This window comes from Notamacropus eugenii, chromosome 7 (assembly GCF_028372415.1).
Source record: "Notamacropus eugenii isolate mMacEug1 chromosome 7, mMacEug1.pri_v2, whole genome shotgun sequence".
In the NCBI taxonomy this organism is placed as follows: Eukaryota; Metazoa; Chordata; class Mammalia; order Diprotodontia; family Macropodidae; genus Notamacropus; species Notamacropus eugenii.
The window spans coordinates 32,718,548-32,743,937 of NC_092878.1; the positions used below are offsets into that span (position 1 = coordinate 32,718,548).

Genomic DNA, 25,390 nt, shown 5'->3' on the forward strand with positions numbered 1-25,390 from the left:
ATATTATATAAAATGTTCGAACATAATTTTTCTCGAACTTCTTTCATGTTTTCTGAGAAGTCCTTGCCAAGATTTATTGTATTTGTATCGTCAGCTCCTACCATAGTTACTGACACATAGTAAAGCCACCTTAGCAAGTACTTTATTTTTTTTTATTTTTTAATGTTTAACAATCACTGCCATACAATTGCGATTTTATCCCCCCCCACTACCCCCCTCCCTCCCCATGACTGCATACAATTCTGTATAGATTCTACATATACTTTCCTATTGAGTATATTTTCACTATAGTCATGCTATGTAGTCAGACTAAAATAACTGAAAGAAATCGTATAACAAATCAGAACATGATACACAAACACATACACATACACAAACATGATCTGCTACATTTTGCGAATGACTTCCATATTTCTTTCTCTGAGTGTGGAAGGCATTTTGCCTTGAGAACCACCTTTGGGATTTTTTTTTTTATAAGAAGTTTTTGCGTTATTACAAAAATCCAAGTCTACCAGAAAAAACTCTCACACACTGTGGTCGTTGCTGTGCACAAAGTTCTCCTGGTTCTGCTCCTTTCACTCAGCATCAGGTCATATAAGTCCTTCCAGGCCTCTCTGAAGTCTTCTTGTTCATCATTTCTTATGGCACAATAGTACTCCATTACATTCATATACCATAATTTATTCAGCCATTCCCCAATTGATGGACATCCCCTTGACTTCCAGTTTTTGGCAACTACATAGAGTGCTGCTATAAATATTTTTGTACATGTGGGACCCTTTCCCATTTTTATGATCTCTTGGGGATATAGTCCTAGTAGCGATATTGCTGGGTCAAAGGGTATGCACATTTTTGTAGCCCTTTGGGCATAGTTCCAAATTGCTCTCCAGAATGGTTGGATGCGCTTGCAGCTCCACCAACAATGAATTAGTGTTCCAACTCTCCCACATCCTCTCCAGCATTTATCATTTTCTTGTTCTGTCATGTTTGCCAATCTTATAGGTGTGATGTGGTACCTCAGAGTTGTTTTGATTTGCATCTCTCTAATCAATAGTGATTTAGATCATTTTTTCATATGATTATAGATAGCTTTAATTTCTTCCTCTGAAAATTGCCTGTTCATATCCTTTGACCATTTATCAATTGGGGAATGACTTGTATGGTTATACATTTGGGTCTATTAAACACATTTTCAAAAGGAATGTATTTTAAAAGTAGTTGTTAAAAGTGTCTGTCTAAAGGGGCATCTCGGTGGTGAAGTGGATAGAGCACCGGCCCTGGAATCAGGAGGACCTGAGTTCAAATGTGGCTTCAGGCACTTACTAGCTGTGTGACCCTGGGCAAGTCACTTGACCCAGATTGCCTCGCAAAAAAAAAGGGGAGAAAAAAAAAGTGTTTGTCCAGGCTCTCAGATATGTGACCGTTACAGTCAGGTCCCAATTAGTGCAAATAATGGAATTCCTGTTTGCATTTGTGCTATTCAAAGTTATATTTATGTAAACTCTGATTATTTATTCTAGCCCAGTGGAAATATGCAGTGCGTATTCAAATAATGCAAACACTTTAGGGGATTTATTATTCATAGTATTTAGGACTTAGCTGCGTATTTTCCAAAAGAGCAAAGAAAAAATTCAAGGCGCTGAAATATAGACTGATATTGTACGTATGGACTGTCTTGTAATCTTATTTGATTCCTAGTTAGATGTTATAATTTTAAAATAATAGCACATTCATACCTCGCCTGCTTGGCATACAACTTTTCACAATTCCAATTCAGAGTGGCACAGCAAAAGAAAAATCTTTTAGAATTGACATCTGTCCTAGATTTGACTTGTTATCAGCGTAGTGACATTCATCAGCTGCCATAATACTGGGAAGCAAGATGGTTGCACTGCTCTTTTGTGAAAGAATGAGAACTTCACTGAACGGTTTACTCTGTGTTTAAGGAGTCATGTACTTTCTGGGTTTCACAATCACCGCTCTTCCTAAGACAGAGTCCTTTAGTAAAATTCACACAAGTGCGTGCTGATTCTTCACCATCATTATTTTTAAAGTGCCCATTTAGCTGTGTGACGCTGTATTGGAACTCTAAACATATGTAGTCAAATATTTAAATGTTTTTCCTTTCTTCCAAGGGAGAAGTCTGTTATCTTTAAAAATATCTTATATACATTCTGTTTTACTCATGTCTGTGATTTGGCAAGAGGAACTAGAGGAGGAAGTAGCTTTTTGTTTTGAGAAAAAGATTGATATACAAATCTGGGATTTTTTCCTAAACACACCTTTTTTAACCCTGTGATCATGGGCAAAGTGCTTATAAACTCAGTTATTTGGTTTCTAGTTTGAATAAAAAGAGATGTAGGTTTCTGATGTGAGTTATAGGTGAACAAAGTAATTTGAATGTGAAGAAAAAATGTTTATTACCTTTTCTCTCCTTAGGACATTTTTATTCCATCTCCAAGTTTGGAGCAGGGACCAAGTGACGAAAAGAACACTGAAGATAGATACAATTCCTCTTTCACAGTGGAGTGCTCTAAGACTTCACAGACTGAGGAAGGAAATCCCACTGAGGATCTTGGGCAGCCACTAATGGGAGAATCCTGTAAGCTGATGCTTTCTGGAAGTGATTGCAGCCAGTCTACAAAGATGGAGAGTTTGACCTCTCAGCAGATCGATGAAGATGCTAAGAACACGCAGACTGAAGATACGCAACCTGTATCTCAAACTCTGGAATCTAAAGTTTGTCCCACAGAAGATTCTAGTGTACTAGTGAACCAAACAAAAGACAGTCAAGAAGAGCTGAGTGAAAACTGTAAAAAGACAGAAGATGCTGTAAAAACTACAAATGAAATGATCATTTCAGCCACTGAATGCAAAACCAGAGAAGAGATGGAACATGTTTGTGTTGATTTTACATGTGATTCAGGAAGCCAAGTACTTCTTTCTGAGAGTCTTTCGTCTGAGGCTGTTTCTGAGGCTCTTCCGTCTGAGGCTCTTCCGTCTGAGGTTCTTCCCTCTGAGGCTGTTTCGTCTGAGGCTGTTCCGTCTGAGGCTGTTCCGTCTGAGGCTGTTCTGTCTGAGGTTCTTCCGTCTGAGGCTGTTCCATCTGAGGCTGTTTCATCTGAGGCTGTTGCGTCTGAGGCCCACTTAAATGCATTAGATCAGGAGGTCTCTGTGGAGGCTAAACAATATCACACAGAGAAGAGGTCTTCAATTTCTGAGGTTGAAGAAATTCCTGAAACCCCTTGTGAAAGTCAAGAGGAGGGGCAGAAAGAAGAGAAAGAAAACAGGGAGAGTAGCCCACTCCATCCCTCTCTGATTCAGAGTCAGTCACCAGGATTATGCCTCCAAGAAAAAATCCCAGATCAAGAGTACCAAGGAGCTATGGAAGTTAATACTAGTGTCAGTGGTAGTGATTCTCCAAAAAAACTGAAAATGCATGATGAAGAACTGGAACAGAAGGACCCAGAGGCTGGGGGAGAGGCCACCTCAGAAAGCTGTGGTGTCATTGTAGAAGAGAAAGCCACAAAAGATGAGTCCTCAGCTGATATTGCCTCTCAGCCTGTTGTGGGAGAAGAGGCCCACGAAGATACTCATTCTTGTGTGGACGTTGATCCAGGAATAGAACTGGGTGCTAAGAACAGTCTAGATGCTAAGGGAGAGAAGAGCCAAGAATCTGACGAGAATCTGGAATCACTTACTGAGAAGGAGAACCCTCAGCACTCTCCAGTGTCTTTAGAAAGAGTAGATGATATACTGAGAACTGAACAGGAGAAGCAGCAGCCACAATCTCCAGGGCAAGCAGACACCTTATTAATAAAACATTCGCAAATGGATACTATAGAGGAATCAGGCAGTGAAGGAAAGACTCAGCAGCTTGGGAAAGCCGCTGACCATTGTCTTCAGAGCCCCTGTGAAAGCTCCAATGGTGAGTACGATTCATAGATACGAATGGGGACTGTTTGACTCGTTCAGCTGATGGATTGAGAAGCTTAACCAGAATTGATTTTTGAGAGGTGGGAATAGAGGGCTGAAGGTTATTATTGGAGCTAAATTCTAAAGTGGAACAGATATTAATAAACGGAATAACAATTAGCCAGTTATCCAAAATAATCATTTTTTCTAATCAGAGGTTGTCTTTACTGACTATAATTCTGGCTGCCTTATAGTCATAAAGGTTCTTGAATTTCACAAATACGTATAAATTGTACTTACCTTGCTTTTTTTAGGGGGAGAAATTGTGGAAGTGGGGTAGGGAGCACAGCTAAACTGTATTTTCAGTTGAGTCATCTAGAAATAATAAATATTCACTTAATTATTCTTCATAGAACTACAAATAGGCTCTTAATTAAATAATTTGCTAATAGTTGTTTTCTCTTCAAGAGTATTAGACTAAGTTTCTAAGTATGATTTAACAGATATATAAATCTTAGAAATTAAGACTTGAAAGATTTAATGTCCATACTTCTTCTGGGATCTATTTCAAGATTATAAATTGTTTTGAGCTGTGTCGCATACTACTGAGAGACTGCAAATAAGAACATATCATCATAGTGCTGAGGTATTCTTAATTTTTCAAAGGTTATATTAGTGGGATTATAAGCTCTGACAGGTCATTTCATGTGAAAAAGGCTTCCAGTATGGGCCTGGTGATGCCAGGTTGGCTATTAAGTGTTTATCGGGTTTTTTTTTTAATACGTAATACAGTTATTTTTCAGTTTTCAACATTAACTTCCATAAGAATTTGAATTCCAAATTTCCTCACATCTCTCCCTACCCCTCACTCCAGGACAGCATGTACCCCATGCACCCCTTCCCCTAAGTCTGTCCTCCCTTCTATCATCCTCCTCCTTTTCCCACCCCCTCTCCCTTCTGTTTTCCTATAGGGCAAAATAGTTTTCTATACCCCATTGCCTGTACATCTTATTTCCTAGTTGCATGAAAAAAATTGTTAACATTAATTTTTAAAGCTTTGAGTTCCATATTCTCTTCCTCCCTCCCCACTCACCCTCACTGAGAAAGCAAGCAGTTCAATATAGCTCATCCATGTGTAGCCATGCAGAACACTTCCATGACAGTTGTGTTGGGAAAGACCAACCACATTTCTCTCTGTCCTGCCCTCCATTTATTCCATTTTCTCTCTTTACCTGTTCCCACAGTAGTACTTGCTTCTGATTATCCCTTTCCCCAATTTGATGTCCCTTCTATTATCCTCCCTCTCCTATCCCCTTTGCTCCTGCCTTCCTGTAGGGTAAAATAAATTTCCCTACCCAACTGAGTGTGTGTTATTCTCTCCTTAAGCCAGATCCCATGAGAGTAAGGCTCCCTTAGTCCTTTTCATTTCCTCCTTCCTCTCCTTCATCATAAAAGCTCTTTCTTGCCTCTTTTATGTGAGATGATTTGCTACATTCTACCTCTCCCTTTCTCTTTCTCCCAGTACATTCCTCTCAACAGTAAATTTTATTTTTTAGGTATTTTCCATATTCAGCTCACCCTGTACCCTCTGTCTCTCTGTCTCTCTCTCTTCCTCTGTATCTATCTATCTTATCTGCCTATCTGTCTGTTTATCCATCCACACCCATATACATACCTACACATATGATATACATACACATATGCACCTACATACATACACATACACACATATAAATTCTCTCTAACTACTCTAATACTGAAAAAGGTCTCATGAATTACAAATGTTTTTCCATGTAGGAATGTAAGCAGTTCAACTTCAATGAGTTCCTTAAGGCTTCTCTTTTCTGTTTACATTTTCATATTTCTCTTGATTCTTGTATTTGAAAGTCAAATTTTCTGTTCAGCTCAGGTCTTTTCAACAAGAATACAATGCTTGGAATTCCTTTATTTCATTGAAATTCCATTTTTTTCCCTGAAGTATTGCACTCAGTTTTGCTGGGTAGGTGATTCTTGGTTTTAGTCCTCTATAATATCATATTCCAAGCTCTCTGATAACTTAGTATAGAAGCTGCTAAATCCTGTGTTCTCCTGATTGTATTTCCACAATACTTGAATTGTTTTTTTCTGTTTTTTTTTCCTGGCTGCTTGTAATATTTTTTCCTTGACCTGGGAACTCTGGAACTTGGCTACAATATTGCTAGGAGTTTTCCTTTTGGGGTCTCTTTCAGGAGGTGATCAGTGAATTCTTTCCATTTCTGTTTTACCCTCTGGTTTTAGAATATCAGGGCAGTTTTCTTTGATAATTTCTTGAAGGATGATGTCAAGGCTCTTTTTTTGATCATGGTTTTCAGGCAGACCAATAATTTTAAAATTATCTCTCTTGGATCTATTTTCCAGGTCAGTTGTTTTTCCAATCACATATTTCACATTGTTTTCTATTTTTTTCATCCTTTTGGTTTTGTTTTATAATTTCTTGATTTGTTATAAAGTCATTAGCTTCCATCTCCTCCATTCTAATTTTTTTTAATTTTATTTTTCATTTTTAACACAGTTTACAACAGATAAAACAATTCAAACTTTTGGTCAGGTGATACTTCTTTTTAAAACATTTACAATATGGACCACAAAAGAATTTTTTTTTAAACATTAACCAACTGAGACACAAATAATATTTATGTTGCTAACTTCACAAGCTCTTGACCTGATCGTCTCCACAGTATTACTAAGAATTAAAGGACTCTAACTTGTTGTTGTTGGTCTAAAGTCCTATGAATAATAGCTTAATTTTAGACTTAACCTCAGATGTTCCCCTACCAATAATCTGTAATTTAATAGATCTGATATTAAGCTTACAAACCTTTTGACTATAGGAAATTGCCAACAAGAGTAGGGACACTGCAGGGAACCAGTATCTCTCCAACTTCATGTCAATTCCAGGCAGGAGTAGATTGTGAACTTGCATTCAGCCAGGCTTAAAGTCTGCCAGGTGTCAGTGGGGAAATTGAGTCAGGAGAATCCTACTTCAGCCCATGCTGAGCAGCTGCTCTCCCACCCTTCCCATGAGATCACCTTTTGCAGCTCATGCCAGCATCTCACAGGCTTACTGGCATCATGTATTGGAGGCTCAGACTGCCTTTCTTGCTATCCATACCTGGAGTTAGACTCAGAAGAACAGTCACTTAACAGTCCCATAGCGTCTAAAAATGGCAAGTTACAATGACCAGGTTTCAAATATTGTAATTTCACTTTGGCTAAGGAACATCTTTTAGGCAAATCTGAAGTGGCTTACATGCCTTTCTATACATGTTCTAGTTCTTGATTAAATAGCCATCGTAAAATCAAATTTACCATTAAAACGTTGACTTTACAATCAAAGCCGAATTTTACCTGAGGTTACCGTCCTCTAGGAAATTTGGACTGAAATTCTTTCCCCCAAACTAAAGATGTCATTAATTTTCTGTGGTATGATATAAATTTTCGATATAAATTTTCATATCAAATTTAGTGAGCCTGTTATTCCCTCCTTCAGCCACATGTGAAGAGAGTAGCTTCATTTTTCCCCTCTCCCCTCTCCTTTTTCTCCTCCATTGAACAAGATTTTTCTTATCTCTTTTATGAGTTATAGCCTGCCCCGTTCCATTTCTCCCTTTCTCTTTCCGGTATTTTCCTCCTTTTCCCCTTAATTTTTATTTTATTTTATTTTTGTGTGAATATCATCTCTTCTGATTGAACACACCCTGTACTCTCTATCTTTATATGTGTGTGTGTGTGTGTGTGTGTGCGCACGCGTATGTACAATCTCTCCATGTACCCAAATTACTGAAAGATTCAAGAGTTATAAATACATTCTTTCCATGTAGCAAACAGTTCAGCTTTAGAGTCTTTTTATGATTTTTCTTTCCTGTTTATCTTTTCATGCTTCTCTTGATTCTTGTCTTGGGAAGTCAGATTTTCTATACAGGTCTGGTCTTTTCCTCAGTATGAAGTGAATGATTGAAAGTCCTCTATATCATTGAATGACCATTTATTCCCTTGAAGTATTATACTCAGATTTGCTGGGTAGGTGATTCTTGGTTTTAGTCCCAGTTCCTTTGACCTCTGAAATATCCCATTCCAAGCCCTTTGATCCCTTAATGTTGAAGCTGCCAGATCCTGTGTTATCCTGATTGTATTTCCACAATACTCAAATTGCTTCTTTCTAGCTGCTTGCAGTATTTTCTCCTTGATCTGGGAACTCTGAAATTTGGCCACAATATTCCTAGGAGTTTCTCTGTTTGGGTCTCTTTCAGGAGGTGATTGGTGGATTCTTTCAATATTTATTTTTCCCTCTGGTTCTAGAATATCAGGGCAGTTTTCCTCAATAATTTCATGGAAGATAATGTCTAGGCTCTTTTTTTGATCAAGGCTTTCAGGTAGTGCCATAATTTTTAAATTGTTTCTCCTGGATCTATTTTCCAGGTCAGTTGTTTTTCCAATGAGATGTTTCACATTATCTTCTATTTTTTCAAATTTTTGGTTTTGTTTACTAACTGCTTGGTTTAATTCATAGTCATTAATTTCTCTGAATTCAGTTCTCTCTTTCAACAAATTATTCTGTTCAGTGAGCTTTTGAAACTTCTCCTTCATTAAGGTATTCTTCTCCTCATTGGCTTTTTGGACCTCTTTTGCCATTTGGGTTAGTCTATTTTTAAAGGTGTTATCTTTTTGGGTCTCCTTTAGTAAGCTGTTGATTTGTTTTTCATGATTTTCTTGCATCACTCTCATTTCCCTTCCCAATTTTTCTTCTACTTCTCCTACTTGATTTTCAGAATCCTTTTTGAGCTCTTCAATGACTTGAGTCCATTGCATATTTTTTTTTATAAGTTTTGGATGTAGAAGCCTTGACTTTTATGTCTTCCTCTGATAGTATGCTTAGATCTTGCTCATCTGAAAGGATGGGAGAAAATACCTTTTCACCAAGAAAGTAACCTTCTGTAGTCTAATTTTTTCCCCCTTTTTGGGCATTTTCCCAGCCAATTACTTGACTTTTGAGCTCTTTGTTAAGTGGAGGATATACTATCCCAGGTTTCAGAGGTTTTGTGCAGCAACTGTTTTCTGACATATCTCTAGGCACCCATAAGTTTTCAGTTCCTCCAAAGTGGTATAATCAAGGAGAGGTGTTCACTCCTCTCCTGACCTGTGCTCTGGTCTGTGAGCAATCACAAGCACTCTTTTCTGCCCTGGAACTGTGAGTAGGATTCCCTCTGCACAGCCACCACCAGCTCTGCCACCTCAGCGCTCTTTCTCACCCCAGTGCTCCTCCTCACCCTAGGACCACCACTCATGATTGAGACTCAGATCTGCACTCAATTCCCCTACTGTCTGTAGGCTGAGAACTCCAGAAGCGCCACTTCTGCAGCAGTGGTTGCTGCTGCCCTGGGAACTGGGGTTAGACCATGTTCTCCTCTCACCCAGGTGAGAGAACTTTTTCACCGACCTTTAAAGCTGTCTTTGGCATTTTTGGGTTGAGAAATCTGGAAATCACAGCAGTTGTCAGTGCCCTGAGGCCTGCTCCAGTCCGTCTGTGCTGGCAGTTGGGTTGCATTCCATTTTGAGCCCAGTGCAATAGATCTTTCCTGTTGGCCTTCCAGGTTGTCTTGGGCTGGAAATAAGTTTTACTCTTTCATTTTGTGGCTTGTGCTGCTCTAGAATTTGTTTAGAGTCAATTTTTGCAGGTATTTCAAGGGATTTGGGGGAAGAGCTTGAGCATGTCCCTGCCTCTGTTCTGCCATCTTGGCTCTGCCCAAGTGTTTATCTTTTCCTTTTTCACTAAAAGATCATATGTTAAGCCATTGAAGGGGTTGCAGTCTGTGAGGATGGATAGAGTATCCTTCCCAATAAAATCATGGATCCTTGAGGTATGAATATCATTGCAGTGCTATGTGAGAGAGTGTAATTAGAAAAATATTTGTAAGAGACAGAAAATTGGCACTATAATGTTTCTGTGAAGCCAACTCTAGAGTTTCTAAAGGCATATTCGACATTTGGGCAATATTTCCATTATATTAATTACATAAATAGGCTCTTTTTTAAGAGTATAATTTAAAGAATTTTGACTAGTTATGGTAAGGGATACTGAGTAACTGCTTGGAATAAATTGTGTAACCCAGTATTTTATTTCTCACTCATCTTTCTTTGGCTTTTTTCTTTTCTTCACCTCTTTCTGGAGAGTTTGACGCAGCACTTTTGTCTTTAGTACTTTCTTCTTGTTAAGTGTTTTTTAACACTGCCCTCTTAGGGTTTTCCTCCATCTGTTAGATCCCTCCTTGTGCTCTTTTACCGGATCCTCATTTGTGGCACGCCGCTGTAGGTGCGCGTCGCCGTGGGTGTCCCGCAGGGCCCTGTCTTATAGCTCTGTTTCTTCCCTTGGTCTTCTCATCAGCTCCCATGGCTGTAATGATCATGTCTACGTTGGTGATTCTGATTTTGCCCTTACTTTTCTGCCGACTTCTATTCTTGCATTTTCAGTTGTCTTTTAAACACTTCAGACTAGCTATCCAGTAGACATATTAAACTCAACATATCCAAAACAGAACTCACTTTCTTGCCCTCTGAATCTCCCCTTCCCCTTGCCTTCCCTACTACTGTTGAGGGCACCACAGTCTTCCCAGTACTTCCAACTTGAAACCTGGGTGTAATCCTGGACTCCTTACTATCTCTCACCCCCCATATCCAATCTAGTTCCGATACTGCTGCTGCCCTGGTACAGGCCTTCATTGTCATTATCATTTTGCACTTGATCTACGATAAAAGTCTGCTGGTTTGTCTGCAGGTCTTTCCCTGTTCTAGTCTTTTCTCATCTCCTTTGCAGTATCTTCATCCAGGTCACGCCCATTAATTGTGGGTGATGCCCAAGGCTCTTCCCTTCTTTCTTTTTGCTATTTTGCTTGGTGATTTTTCCCAACTCCAATGGGTTCAGCTATCGTCTCTATACTTAAGATTCCCACATCTCTTTATTCAGCCCTAACCTTTCTGTTGACCTTTCTTGGACATCTCAAACTGGGTGTTCTGTCGACATCTTAAACTTAGTATGTCCATGACTGAAGGCATTCTCTTTTCCCCAAAGCCTCCACTATTCCCAACTTACATACTACTATCAAGAGCACCATTTATTTTGACTCCTGACCTGGTTGTTATTCTTTCCCCTTACTTCCTCTTTTCCTTCTAACCCCATCATATTTCATCAGTTGCCAAGTCTTGTTGATTCTGCCTTTGTCCCTTCTCTGACCCTTGAACCCCCTTGGTATAGGCCCTTGTGTATTCCTCTCCCTGGCCTCCTTGCTGTTCCTCCCATATGACGCTTCATAATTCCACTTGGCATTTTTACTGACTTGTCTCCCAGGCTTGGAATTTTATTCTTCTTCATCTCGATCTCTTGATCTTACCTTCCCCAGAAAACCTTTCCACATCCCTCTTAATGCTACTGCCTTTCTTCTCTTGATAGTCTCTAATATAGTTTGTGTATATCCTGTTTGTATACAGTTGTTTGCATGGTTTCCCCTGTTGTAAAGTGTGAGCTCTTGGAGAGAGGGGATTTTTTTCCTTCTTTGTCTCCCCAGTGCTTAGCACTGTCATGGATATGTACTAGGTGCTTCATACATATTTGAGGACTGTGATGGATGTATATTAAAAGATGTGTGGTTTTATTACATAAGTACAGTAGTTTGAATTTCGGTGATTAGGCTAAGAAAATGTTAGGCCTTCTATGTTCACTTTTTTTATCATAGTTTCTAAGGTACTTTAAGATGCTTAATAAAAGTTCTTTTAAGGAGTTAAAGCATTTTTCTTGAGCTTATTTTTAATATTGATCTGCTGTAGCAAATCTTTTCTTCATAGAAAAACTTGTGCATACCTTTTTCAGAATTATCATCAATTCTGAATTAATGAAGTCTTGAATCAACTATGCTCAGTTTTGAGATTGAATATTGAGAAAAAGTTTTAAAGGGTTCACATTAGAACAATAAATCCAAATAAAGCGCTGAAAAATTGTATTTGGTGAGAAATTAAGGAAATTGGGACTGTTTAATTTGGAGAACAGAAGGCTAAGAAGCCGAAGTTTTTTAGGGGAAATTGCCACTAGGGATCAGGTGAAACAGCTGGGCTATTTATCCTGAAGAAGAGAGAACTTGGGTGGGGTAGGACAGCAACATAGCTGTTCTCAACTATTTAAAGCATTATCTTGTTATACAGAAGAGGGATTAGATTTGGTTCATAGCCTCAAAGAGCAAGACTGGGGTGGAATGGAATTTCCACTGCACAGAAATTACATGGAAGTGGTTTAAAGCTCTTTCATAAAAGAAAGATTTCAAAGATTACACTAACAAGTCACGGTCCAAATGGAATAGGCTTTGGCGGGATAGGTTACTGAGCTCTCAGTCAATGGAAGTCTTCAAGTAGAGCCTTGATAGACTTGATTACTTATTGGGAGTATTACAGATTTATGTTTGAATAAGGGTTGCACTAGATGACTTTTGAGATTCCTTACAAATCAGCAAGTTTCTGATTTTATGACGTATGTAACTAGGATATTGTGACATGCTAGCAGTGTGCTAGCTACTCTAGTCAAAAAGAACCAGATGTTGGACATCATTAGGAGGATTATTTAGAAACAAAGTAAACAATCTTAGCCTACTCTTAATACCACTTGGAACTCTGGTTGCTGCATTTCAGTAGACAAACAGTACTGAAGAATGTCCACAGAAAGGCAATGAAAGTGAGTAAAGGAATATAGAGAGTCTTTTTATTATTGAGAATAACCTAATAAAAATTGTTTCCTTAATTTGCTTTCAATTTTTTTGAAATCTCTTTTATTTTTAGAATTTCTATTTTGGTTTTAAAATTTTTGGTTTTCTAGTTTTTTGGTTTTCCCAGTTCATTGATCTATTTGATTATTTAGTTTGGAAATATAAAGCCTGAGAAGTCTAGTTTTGATTGAAATCTGCAAAATTATTAAGACAATGGATAAGGTGAACTTGTAAACGGTAGCTGAGGTGCTGGAGTGAATAGCGCACCAGGCCTGCAGTTAGGAAGAGCTGAATTCAAATTTGGCCTCAGACACACTGTTGTGCTTGTCCTCCATTTTTGAAGAGGACCATGACATCAGAGAAATGATGACATGACTTGAACTTGACTTTGTTTTGAGTGAGGGAGGGCTGTGCAGGTCACCAGCCTCCCTTCTCCTCCAGAGCTGTCTGAATCCAGTGACCAGATATTCATCAGCATGACTGGAGATGACCCAGGATGCACTGGGAGACTTTGGCCTTTTAGGCTAAGGCCTTTTCAGGTACTCATTGAAAATGAGGTCATGTCCATTCAGTGAATAGGCTTCTTTAAAAAGTAGTCAAGGGAATAGCTCCTTTCATAGAAAATAATAAGTAGATAAATCATGCTGGGAGGGGCAGGAGTCTCAGGCTTGTTGTTTCAAAGAGAAACTTACTATTTACATTCACTCTAAGCCAGGAGGTTCCAAAACAGCCATTGAGTGAAGATTGGGCAAGGACCCTTCATTGTTCAGTCCATGGGCTTCAGGGTGCACGGCGTCTAAGGTTTTAGGGGAGACAAGAAAGAAGGAAAGAAAAGGGGAAGGAATCTAGCCAATGCAGTGTACCCCAAGTTAACTGATCAACTTCTGGCAACCAAAATTTACCTTCTTTGGGAGAGAAGGAAAAGGGAGAGGGCTAGGTTGATGAGCTGAGTTGCTCAGATGGCTGAGTCCCCATTTAGGCAGCTTAGTCTACTCACAGGTTGTATTTGTCCTTTGTTTTCAAAGAGAATCATGACATCATAGAAATGATGACATGACTTTCTCTTGACTTTGTTTTGAGTGAGGGAGTGCTGTGCAAGTCACCAGCCTCACTTCTCCTCCTGAGCCATCCCTCAGACACGTACTACCTGTCTGAACCGGGTCAAGTCTCTTAACCCTGCTTGCCTACATTTTATCTTCTGTAAAATGAACTAGAAAAGGAAATGGCAAAGCACTCTAGTATCTTTTCTAAGAAAACTCCAAATGGGGTCACAACATGTCAGGTAAGACTGAAAAAGCTCAGCAGCCACAAAGCTGAACTTGCAATAACTTCTAATAAATAATTGGAAAAATTGTTTATATTATTTAGAATCTCAGTATAATACTAAAAATAAGGGACAGAATATAGATTTAAACCAACAAAGGAAGTACTAATACTTCACACACTACATTGCGCATTTTACACAAATTAATTTATATGACTAGTTAAAGGGGTAATTGGGCAAAAAAAAAAATTTTAAGTAACTCCTGGGTTGATATAAACTATTTCATGAGTGCCAGGCTAAAAATAAATTAAGGCAAACTGTAATTTACATATTGATATGACTGAAAGATATCTATATAGGTATATATAGATAAATATATGTAACCATGCTCTCCCGCAAATTATTCTTTGGTATTACCATCAGACACAAAATATTAGAATAGCTGGACTATTGGTCCTTCCCATTATGGGAATATATTGTATTATTATTATATACAATATATTGTATTATTGCAGTATAAGAACAAATGGTGACCAACTGTTTTCCATCTTCCCAGAGGATAAGAAAAGAGGAAATGAGTTTATATTTAACAAGGGGTTAGAGATAAAAGAGAGCTTTCCATCAGTGTACCCAACACTGAATTGGGCTAAATGAATGGTTATGGATTTACCTTTCTTGAGAGGCTTTAGAAATATAGTAAATTTCCAAGTGCCTGGGGCATTTGGTATTAAATTCTTCCTCCTTTCCCCACTTCTAATTCTTCCTTATTCTATAAAAGAAGCCCATTTAAGGCCATCAGTCAATCTGCTAACATAGTCTATGGAGATCTGGGGAAGAAAGAACTTGATGGTTTTAATTCTAACTGTAGGGAAGAAATGCTATGAGAAACTTAGAATATATCAGATATGAGTATGGACAATTTTTAGCAAACTCGGTGTGAGAAGGCTTCCCCTACCACAACGGTAACGCTATGTTTGGTGTGATAGAAAAGAGGGTTGGATTTTAAATCCTGACTCTGCTGCTTACTATTTATGTGACCTTAACTATTTTGAGTCTTAGTTTTCTCATTTGTAGTATTTGGGGTGGGGTGTGAACTAAATCATGAATTCTTAAAGTGTGGTCCGAGAGATCCCTGAGATCCTTATTTTCATAGTAATACTAAGATGTTTTCATTTCTAATATGGTAAAGACTGGTGGATATGACCGATATAAACAAAAGCTCTTTAGGGAGAGTCCTCAGAAATTTTTGAACATGTGAGGGGTCCTGAGACCATGAAATCTGAGACTGAATTACTTGTAAGGTTCCTTCCAGCACTAAATCTGTGACCCGGTGATCCAAATGAATAGTCCAGCATGTGCCTCTTGAGGAAAACTCAAACCTGAGGAGAAATGGTGTAAATTGCAGGATTTTGGGTCCTATACTCCTTTTATTTTGTTTAAAAAATTTTTCTTGTGAAAGTATCACTTATTCTTTGGTTTTTTATTATGGAATCATAGCTTTTAAAGAAAAGATTTATCCTCAGAATTGTAACATTGTGAACATGGCATCCAAATAAAAATTGCGGTTATTTGTTTAAAAAACAAAAGAAATGACTCATGTCAAAGTCCACATTGTTTCAGAAAGAAGTAGGCTTACCTACTTAGGATTTTTTTTTTCGTCTACTCTTGTGGATGTTGTGTGTTAATTAAAGGTGAAAAATATTTTGTTGTTGTTTTTGTAAACGCAAATCAAACAAACTAAAGTAACTAACAGATAACAATTATCTGGGAAAATTCTGGGAAAAAAATCCTTACATTCAAATTATTTTTAGAGAAGTCTGAAAACTTTTTTTCCTAACCTAAATTGTACATATCCCACATAAATTCATGAAAGTTTAAGGTTGAAATGCTTCTTTTACTCCATAATATTTGGGATGAAAATTTGATGACTTTTAAATTAAGAATACATTGTATTCCTATAGTAATAGCTTCTAATCAAGGCATTTAAAACACTTTCATAATATATTTATGCTTTGGCAAATTAGTAATTTCTCCTTAGTTACAGATGTTCTTTTCACCTGCACATGTTAAACACTGAACAGCATTACATAAAAATATGAAGTTGAGCACATCGTAGCTGATTGGAAATGTTTATTATTTCAGAATCTGCTGTCTGTATGTAGCTCGATCAGAAGCTGGTAACAATTTATGATCAGTTTTAGAGGTTAAATTTAACATGGAGTTAGAAAAAAAGAATAAAGGTGAGATGACAGTATTTTGTGCTATTACAACAGCTTTTACTCAGCCTATTTATTATAAGATAGAGGCAAAAGTAAGTATGTTGACTGCTTATTTACCATGTCTTGGAGAAGTTTAACTGATGAAAGCAATCACTATAACAAGGAGACCTAAATAGCCCAGAAATTGCCGTAGCCAGCAAGCATTTTATTTGCTTGGCTAGTGGATCCTTTTAGAGAGTGTGCTTATTGGCGAAATGTTATGAGGAGAATGAGCGAAGATTATGTGTAGCAGTCTCACAGAACAGTGAACAGTGAAGGGTGGAGAGAAAAACATATCTGCACGAAGTCTGGCCTGAGACCCAGCTAAGGCTGATCATTGAAATAATGTTAGTAACACTGGAGGAGTGACAGTTAGATGTGAAATGGAATAGATCCATTTTCTTTGATTTAATTTACATCTTCATTACTGTTATATTCTTAATTTGACAGCTCAGAGTATGTTCTATTCCATGAAGAAGTGGGATGGCCATTCAAGAAAATGAACTTGGAAAGAATGGTTTATTGTTGTTTAGTCCTTTTAGTCATGTCTGATTTTTCGTGACTGCATTTGGGGTTTTCTTGGCAAAGATACTGAAGGCATTTGCCATTTCCTTCTTTAGCTCATTTTACAGGTGAGGAAGCTGATGAACTAAGTCGTCTGCCCATACTTAGTATCTGAGGTTGGATTTGAACTCAGGTCTTCCTGTTTGTAGGCCCAATACTCTTATGTACAGCTGCCTGCCCCTACGGGGTACCTTAGAAGGTTTTAATTTACATTTCTCTAGTCAAGATTGATTTAGAGCATTTTTTAATATTACTATAGATAGCTTTTATTTCTTTAGAAAACTGCCTGTTCATATCCTTGGACCATTTTTCGGTTGGGAAATGGCTCTTATTTTTTAAAATTTGACTCTGTTCCCTCTATGTTTGAGAGATGAGGCTTTTATCAGGAAAAATTTGTGATTTTTCCTCCCCAGTTTCTTTGCTTTCCTTCTAATCTTGACTGCATTTGTTTTCTTTGTGCAAAACTGTTTTAATTTTATATAAAAAAATGATCTGTTTTACTTTCTGCAGCCCTTTCAATCTGTTGTTTGGTCATAAATTCTTTCCTTATTCATGGATCTGATAGGTAAAAATTTTCCATGCTCACCTAATTTGCTCATGATGTCACCATTTATGTCTAAACCATGTACCCATTTTGGCCTTATCTTGGTACACATCGTGAGATGTATTCTCACATTGTGAAAAGCTATATCTAGTTTCTGCCAAACTGCTTTCCAGTTTTCTCAGCAATTTTTGTCAGTTAGTGGATCTTTGGGTTTATCGAACACTACATTACAATGGTCGTTTCCTACTACGCATTGTGTACCTATCTGTTGCACTCAACCACCACTCTGTTTCTTAGCCAGTACCAGATTGTTTCCATGACTACCACTTTGCAGTTGAGTTTGAAAGCCGGTGCTACTGGGCTGCCTTCCTTAACATTTTGTTCATTGATTCCCTTGATAATTGATGTTTTGTTCTTCTAGATGAATTTTGTTACCGTTTTTTTCTGGCTCTATCAGATAATTTTTTTTGATTGGTAAGGTACTGGATAATTAATTTAGGTAGATTTATCATTTTTATTATATTGGCTTGGCCTACCCATGCATTTAACATTTTTCCAGTTAGTTAGATCTGTTTGTATTTGTGTGGAAAGTGTTTTGTAATGGTGCTCCTAAAATTCCTGGGAGTTCTTGGCAGCCAGAAGCCCAAGTATTTTATGTTGCTTGTGGTTATTTTAAATAGAATTTTTCTTTTTATCTTTTCCTGCTTGGTTTTGCTAGTAATATATAGAAATGCTGCATGTATTTTATATCCTGCAACTTTGCTAGATTTGTGAATTGTTTCAATTTGTTTTTTAGTAGATTCTCTCAAGTTAAGTATACCATTATCTGCAAAAAGAAATAGTTTTATTTCTTCATTGACTATTCTTATTCCTGCAATTTCTTTTTCTTGTCTTATTTTTATAGCTAGCATTTCTAGCACAGTATTGAATAATGTGATAATGGACATCCCTGTTTCACCCCTTATCTTCTTGAAAAGGCTTGTATTTTATTCTCATTACAGATAATGTTTGCTCTTGAGTTTAGAAAAATATTACTTGTCATTTTAAGAAAAGTTTTATTTATTTCTGTGTTTTCCAGTGTTTTTAATAGGAATGAGTGTTGTATTTTGTTGAGTTTTTTGCATCTGCTGATATAATCACAGTCATTTGATTTTTGTTGCGTTTGTTATTGATGTAGTCAGTTACTTTAATTTCATCTTAATTGGTTACACATTCATCCTTTTCATTTTTGCTACTGAAAAGAAACCAGATTCACCAGTGACTTATTTCAGTGTTTTGTTGTTGTTGTTTTACATTAAATTTTATTAATCTCCTTTGATTTTTCAGGATTTCTATTTTGTGGATTTTTAATTTGTTCTTTTTCTAGTCTTCTACTTGCATATCTAGTCCATTTCATTTTATTTAGTAGTTTAGTTTTTTAAACTTGCAGTTTTATTAATTTCTTCTTTGATTTTCACGATTTCTATTTTGTTGTTTAATTAAATATTTTTAATTTGTTTTTTTAGTAGCATATCCACTTCACTGATCTCCTTTTTCTCTCTTTTATTGATTTAAGCACTTAGAGATATAAATTTTCTCTTAAATAGTGCTTTGGCTGCATCCCAGAAATTTTGGTATATTGTCTTATTGTTACCATTATCTTTAATTAAATTATTGATTGTTTCTGGATTTGTTCTTTGATCTATTCATTCTTTAAGGTTAGATAATTTAGTTTCCAACTTTTAATTTGACTTCAAAGACCCTTTATTGAATGCATTTTTTATTGCATGATTGATGTTCTGAAATGGGGTGCATTGAATATTTGTTTTCCTATATTTGTTAATGAAGTTTTTATGCCCTAATACGTGGTCAGTTTTCGTGGTGCCATGTAGAACTATGAAAATGGTATACTCCTTTTTATTCTGATCCAGTCTTTCCCACCTAATTTTTCTAAAATTATATTTATCTCCCTAATTTCCTTCTTATTTATTTTGTGGTTAGATTTATCCAGGTCTGAGAAGAGTAAAGTGAGGTCCCTCACTAGTATAGTTTTACTGTGTTTCCTCTTGTGTTTCATTTAATTTCAGTTTTAAGAATTTGAATGCTGTGCCATTTGGTGTTTATACGTTTAATATTGATTTCATTTTCTATGCTACCTTTTAGCAAAATATAGTTTCCTTGATTGGCCCAGGATGCAATGGGAGACCTTGGCCCCTTTAGGCCAAGGTCTATTCAGGTACAAAGTCTCCCAATGCATCCTGGGTCATCTCCAGTCATCCTGATGAATATCTGGTCACTAGATTCAGATGGCTCTGGAGGAGAAGTGAGGCTGGTGACCTGCACAGCCCTCCCTCACTCAAGATAAAGTCAGGTGCAAGTCATGTCATCATTTCTATGATAGCATGGTCTTCTTCAGCAACGAAGGATGAACATAACAACAGCAGCATTTCCCTGATTAGTATGTATTTTAATGAGGTGTAATTTTCCTTTTGCTTTGAGGTCATGGCTACTGCTCCAGCCTTTTTTACTTTAGTTGAAGTATCATAGATTCTGCTCCAGCCTCTTATTTTAGCTTTGTGTCTTTCTGTTACAAGTGTGTCTCTCCCAAACAACTCATATTGAATTCTGGTTCCTAAGCCATTTTGCCCTTTGCTTCTGTTTTGTGCATAAACTCATCTCATGCACGTTCACAGTCAGGATTGATTACTGTTTATTTCCCTCCATCCTCTTGTCTTTATGCTTTTCTGTCTTCACCCTTTCACCCTCTTCTTGCTTCTGTTCTTCCCTCTTTGAACCAGTTCAGATGAGAGTGAGGTTCAAGTCTTGTTTGTGTCTCTCTAGTTATTCTCCCCATTCTGTCCCCTTGCATGACTCTTGTGAGATAATGCTCCTTATTCTTCCTTTCCCTTCCTTCTTTTCCCAGCACATCTTTCTTTCTCACCCATCCATTTTTCTTTTGAGACCATCCCAACATATTAGATTCACACTTAGCCTTCAGTTTAAGTAGGCTCCTAAACTCCCTTAGTTGTCTTAGGCTCTAGATGTGTCCCCTTCATTTTCGGTAATGTAAACCATTTAACCTTGTTAAATTCCTTAGAATTTCTCGCTCATGTTTACCTTTTTATATTTCTCTTGAAACTTTTGTTTTATCAAATTTTCTCTCCAGCTCTAATTGTTTTCATCAGGAATGCAATCCTCTGTTTCATTCAAGTCTGTTCCTCTCTTCCCTTTCCGCCTTTCATTGTGTGATAATGCTCAGTTTTGCCAGGTAGTTTTTGGTTTTTTTTTTATATTTATCCTAGCTCCTTTGCCTTCTGGAATACCATATTCTAAACCCTCTGCTCCCTAACTCTTGTTATCCTCTCTGTGGTGTTTAAATTCTTTTTCTTCCCTGCTGCTTTCTGTATTTTCTCCTTGACCCTAGAAGCTTTAAAATTTGGCTGTGATGTTCCTGGGCATTTTCATTTTGTGATCTCTTTTAGGAGGTGTTCTTTAGTTATAAGGTATCTTGGCTGTTTTCCTTTATAATTTCTTGATATGGCTCTTTTTTTGATCATGACTTTCAGATATAATTTCTTGATAGGCTCTTTTTTTGATCATGACTTTCAGATAGTCCAATGATTTTAAAATTATCTCTCCATGATCTATTTTCCGGGTTAGTCTTTTTCCTATGAGATGTTTGATATGTTCTTTTGATTTTGTTTTATTTTTTTTAGATCTCGTAGAGGCATTAGCTTTTACTTCACCAGTTCTGATTTTTAAGAAATTATTTTCTTCAGTGAGGTTTTGTTCTTCTTTTGCCATTTGGCCAATTGAGATTTTTAAGAGGTTTTCTTTAGTAGTTTTTTGTGCCTGTTTTACTGTTTGGCCAATTTTGAATTTTAAAGAGATATTTTCTTCAAAAATTTTTGAGCCTCCTATATCAAGCTGTTAATTCTCTTTTCATAATTTTCTTGTATTACTCCCATTTCTTTTCCCCAAGTTTTCTTTATCATTATTTGATTTTCAAAATCATTTTTTTCTCATTTTTAAATCCCTTTAGTTCTCTAGGAATTCTTGTTGGGTTTGTGTCCAATCTGCAGTTTTTTCTTTGAGGCTTTACATTTAGTTTTTTTTTTTTTTTCCAATTCATTGTCTCATGAATTTGTGTTTTGATTTTCTCTGTCACTATAGTAACTTTTTATTGGTTGGGTTCCTTTTTTATTTTTCATTTTCCCAGTCTGTTTCTCAGCTTTACATTTTATGTTAGAGTTGGGCTCTGCTTACCTCTGCTGATGGGTGGTGATGGTGGTGTGTGGTTTGTGGTGTGTGTGTGCGTGCGTGCGTGTGTGTGCCTGCGTGCGTGCGTGTGTGTATGTATGTGACTGTTCTGAGGTTCAGGCTTTTATGTCCTGCTATTTCACAGCTAGTTCTGGGGGACTGTGAGTTTTTGGTGCTTCCAAAGTGGTGTAATGTAGGGAGAGGTCTGATCACTGCTCTCCTGGTCTGTGTTCTGGTCCTTACCCATATAAAGCACTCCTTGCTTGTGACCACAACTCCACACCCAGGTATGGCCCCTGCTCTCCTGGGACCACAAACACTCCTCTCTTCCTTTGGAACTGCAACCCAGAATTGGAAAATGGGCAGTAGAGTTTGCAAGTGGTTTCTGGTCTTCTACCCAGTAATAGTAATAAACAAGTAATCTCTTGTAATATCTTTCTGACTAGATGTTTAATCTACTTAGTGTCTCTGGGAATCAAGCACTCCCAATATTTCCCATTGCTGCTGCCACCACAATAGGTGTCACTTCTGCCTTTAAAATATATATATTTTCCTACACACACACCTATATTCAGTTTTCAACATTCACTTCCACAAAAATTTGAATTCCAAATTTTCTCCCCATGTCTCCTCAACCCCCACCCCAGGATAGCATGTACGCCATCCACCCCTTCCTTTAGTCTGTCCTTTCTTCTATCACCCCCCACTTCTTCTGTCTCCCTCCCCTCTATTTCTCTGTAGGGCAAAAATGATTTCTATACCCCAGTGTCTGTACATCTTATTTACCAGTTGCATGCAAAAATGATATTTAATACTCATTTTTAAAGGTTTGAGTTCCATATTCTCTTCCTTCCTCCCTCCCCACCCACCCTCATTGAGAAAGTAAGCAATTCAATATAGGTCATACATGTGTAGCCATGCAAAATACTTCCATAATAGTTATGTTGCAAAAGACTAACTACATTACCCTCTGTCTTCCTGCTCTCCATTTCTTCCATTCTTTCCCTTGACTTGTCCCCCCACAATGCTTCCGATTGTCCTTTTCCTCAATTTGCTGTCCCTTCTATTATCTTCCCTCTCCTATCTCCTTCTCCTTCTTGCAGTGTAAAATAGATTAGATTTCTGTACCCAATTGAGTGTGTTATTCCCTCCTTAAGCCAAATTCCATGAGAGTAAGGCTCACTTATTCCCTTTCATCTCTGCCCTCTTCCCCTCCATTGTAAAAGCTCTTTCTTGCCTCTTTTTTGTGAGATGATTTACTATATTCTAGCTTTCTCTTTCTCTTACTCCTAGTAAGGAGGCAGTAAATTTTATTTTTTAGGTATTCCTTCATGTTCAACTCACCCTGCGCCCTCTATGTGTGTGTGTATGGATGTGTGTGTATATATGTATATTTTCTCTAACTGCTCTAGTACTGAAAAAGATCTCATGAATTACAAATATCATCTTTCCATGTAGGAACTTAAACAGTTCAACTTCAATGAGTTCCTTATGGCTTCTCTTTCTTGTTTACATTTTCCTGTTTCTTTGGATTCTTGTATTTGAAAGTCAGATTTTCTATTCAGCTCTGGTCTTTTCAACTAGAATACAATGCTTGGAAGTCCTTTATTTCATTGAAATTCCATTTTTTCCCTGAAGTATTGCACTCAGTTTTGCTGTGTAGGTGATTCTTGGTTTTAGTCCTCTGTAATATCATATTCCAAGCTCTCCAGTCCCTTAGTGTAGAAGCTGCTAAATCCTGTGTTCTCCTGATTGCATTTCCACAATACTTGAATCGTTTCTTTCTGGCTGCTTGTAATATTTTTTCCTTGACCTGGGAACTCTGGAACTTGGCTACAATATTCCTAGGAGTTTTCCTTTTGGGGTCTCTTTCAAGAGGTGATCAATGAATTTTTTCCATTTCTGTTTCACTTTCTGGTTTTAGAATACCAGGGCAGTTTTCTTTGATAATTTCTTGAAGGATGATGTCAAGGCTCTTTTTTTGATCATGGTTTTCAGGCAGACCAATAATTTTAAAATTATCTCTCTTGGATCTGTTTTCCAGGTCAGTTGTTTTTTCCAATCACATATTTCACATTGTTTTCTATTTTTTTTCATCCTTTTGGTTTTGTTTTATAATTTCTTGATTTGTTATAAAGTCATTAGCTTCCATCTTCTCCATTCTAATTTTTAAAGAACTATTTTCTTCAGTGAGCTTTTGGACTTCCTTTTCCATTTGACCAATTCTGCTTTTTAAGGTATTCTTCTCCTCATTGGCTTTTTGAACCTCTTTTGCCATTTGGGTTAGTCTATTTTTAAAGGTGTTATTTCTTTCAGCATTTTTTTAGGTCTCCTTCAGTAAGCTGTTGATTTGTTTTTCATGATTTTCTTGTATCACTTTTATTTCTCTTCCCAGTTTTTCTTCCACGTCTCCTACTTGATTTTCAAAATCCTTTTTGAGCTCTTCCATGGCCTGAGACCATTGTGTATTTATTTTGGAGGTTTTGCATGCAAAAGCCTTGACTTTTATGTCTTCCTCTGATAGTATGCTTAGATCTTCTTCATCTGAAAGGATAGAAGAAAATAATTTTTCACCAAGAAAGTAACCTTCTGTAGTCTTATTTTTTTCCCCTTTTTGGGACATTTTCCCAGCCAGTTACTTGACTTTTGAATCCTTTGTCAAGAGGAGGGAGCTTTAAGTTCTCAGTTCCTCCAAGGTGGCACAATCAAGGGAGAGGAGTTTACTCCTCTTCTGGCCTGTGCTGTGGTCTGGGAGCAACCACAAGCTTTTCTGCCCAGGATCTGTGAGTAGGATTCCCTCCCCAGAGCCTCCACCAGCTCCACCAAGCCGGCACTCCTTCTTACCCTAGGACTGCTACTCAGGACTGAGACCCACATTGGCTGCTCAATTCCCCCAGGGTCTTTAGGCCAAGGGCTCCAAAAATGAACACTGTAGCCATGGCTGCTGTGGCGGCTGCCACAGCCCTGGGGCCAGAAGCCACTCCCCTCTCACCCACGTGACCTTTGAAGCTGTTTTTGGTGTTTGTGGGTTGAGAAATCTGGGAACCGCAGCTGCTGCCCGTGATTCTATGCCTGAAACCTTTTTCTGTTCTGTTTGTGCCATTCAGCGTGACCAGGGCTGGACTGGGCTGCGCTCTGCTCCTAGCCCAGTGCGATAGATGTTTCCTGTCGGCCTTCCAGGCTGTCTTGGGCTGGAAATCTCTTTCACTGTGTCATTTTGTGGCTTCTGCTGCTCTAGAATTTGTTTAACATGGGCTATGGGGGTAGAGCTAGAACAGGTCCATCCTTCTACTCCGCCATCTTGGCTCGCCCTGACAGTCTGCTTTTAGAACCAAGTTTTAACACAGATTTCTCTGCCTTTAAACATTTTATGTTTGCAGTAGTTAAAATTAGCAGTGACCTGTCAGAATGAACACCTGAAGTATAGATACACACACATATGTGATGAAAAGATTTCCCATCCCTTGGTGTGAAAATGCTTTCTGTGGTCAGGTGAACGCTTGATGATGCTGCACTTTGTTATGGCCTGGACCCTGACCGTAGCACTCTAAATATTTGGGAGTCCGCTGGACTGCAGCTTCTTGTTGGAACTTGTTGAATACATCAGAAGAAGGCCAGGAAGTCACTTCTAGTCATATGTCTACTGGAGTTGAGCAGGTTTTTGAAGATATTTTTATTTTACAATGCATTTCCTAAGGTTGCTGTCCAGGTTTACAACTTTGTGCTACGTTAGGGTTGAGGTGCGCCACGTGGCCCTAAAGCAGCAGCATTGTGGCACAAGGCAGCCCACCACTTTGGGCCCTCACTGTCGAGATCATGTAAG

The 25,390-nt window shown here is 37.8% G+C and overlaps 1 protein-coding gene across 14 annotated transcripts in view; it reads left to right on the top strand.

Annotated features, from left to right (window-relative positions):
- The window catches only part of LOC140513773 (TP53-binding protein 1-like), a 130,270-nt gene that overhangs the window by 36,499 nt on the left and 68,381 nt on the right, over positions 1 to 25,390 (top strand). For all 14 annotated transcript variants that reach the window (XR_011970340.1, XR_011970338.1, XR_011970339.1 and 11 more), the window contains one exon: positions 2,440 to 3,928. Coding sequence is in view for 9 of the 14 variants with exons in the window: in XM_072623748.1 (XP_072479849.1) it covers positions 2,440 to 3,928 (1,489 nt within the window). In the remaining 5 variants the exon portion in view is untranslated. The remainder of the gene's footprint in view (positions 1 to 2,439; positions 3,929 to 25,390) is intronic.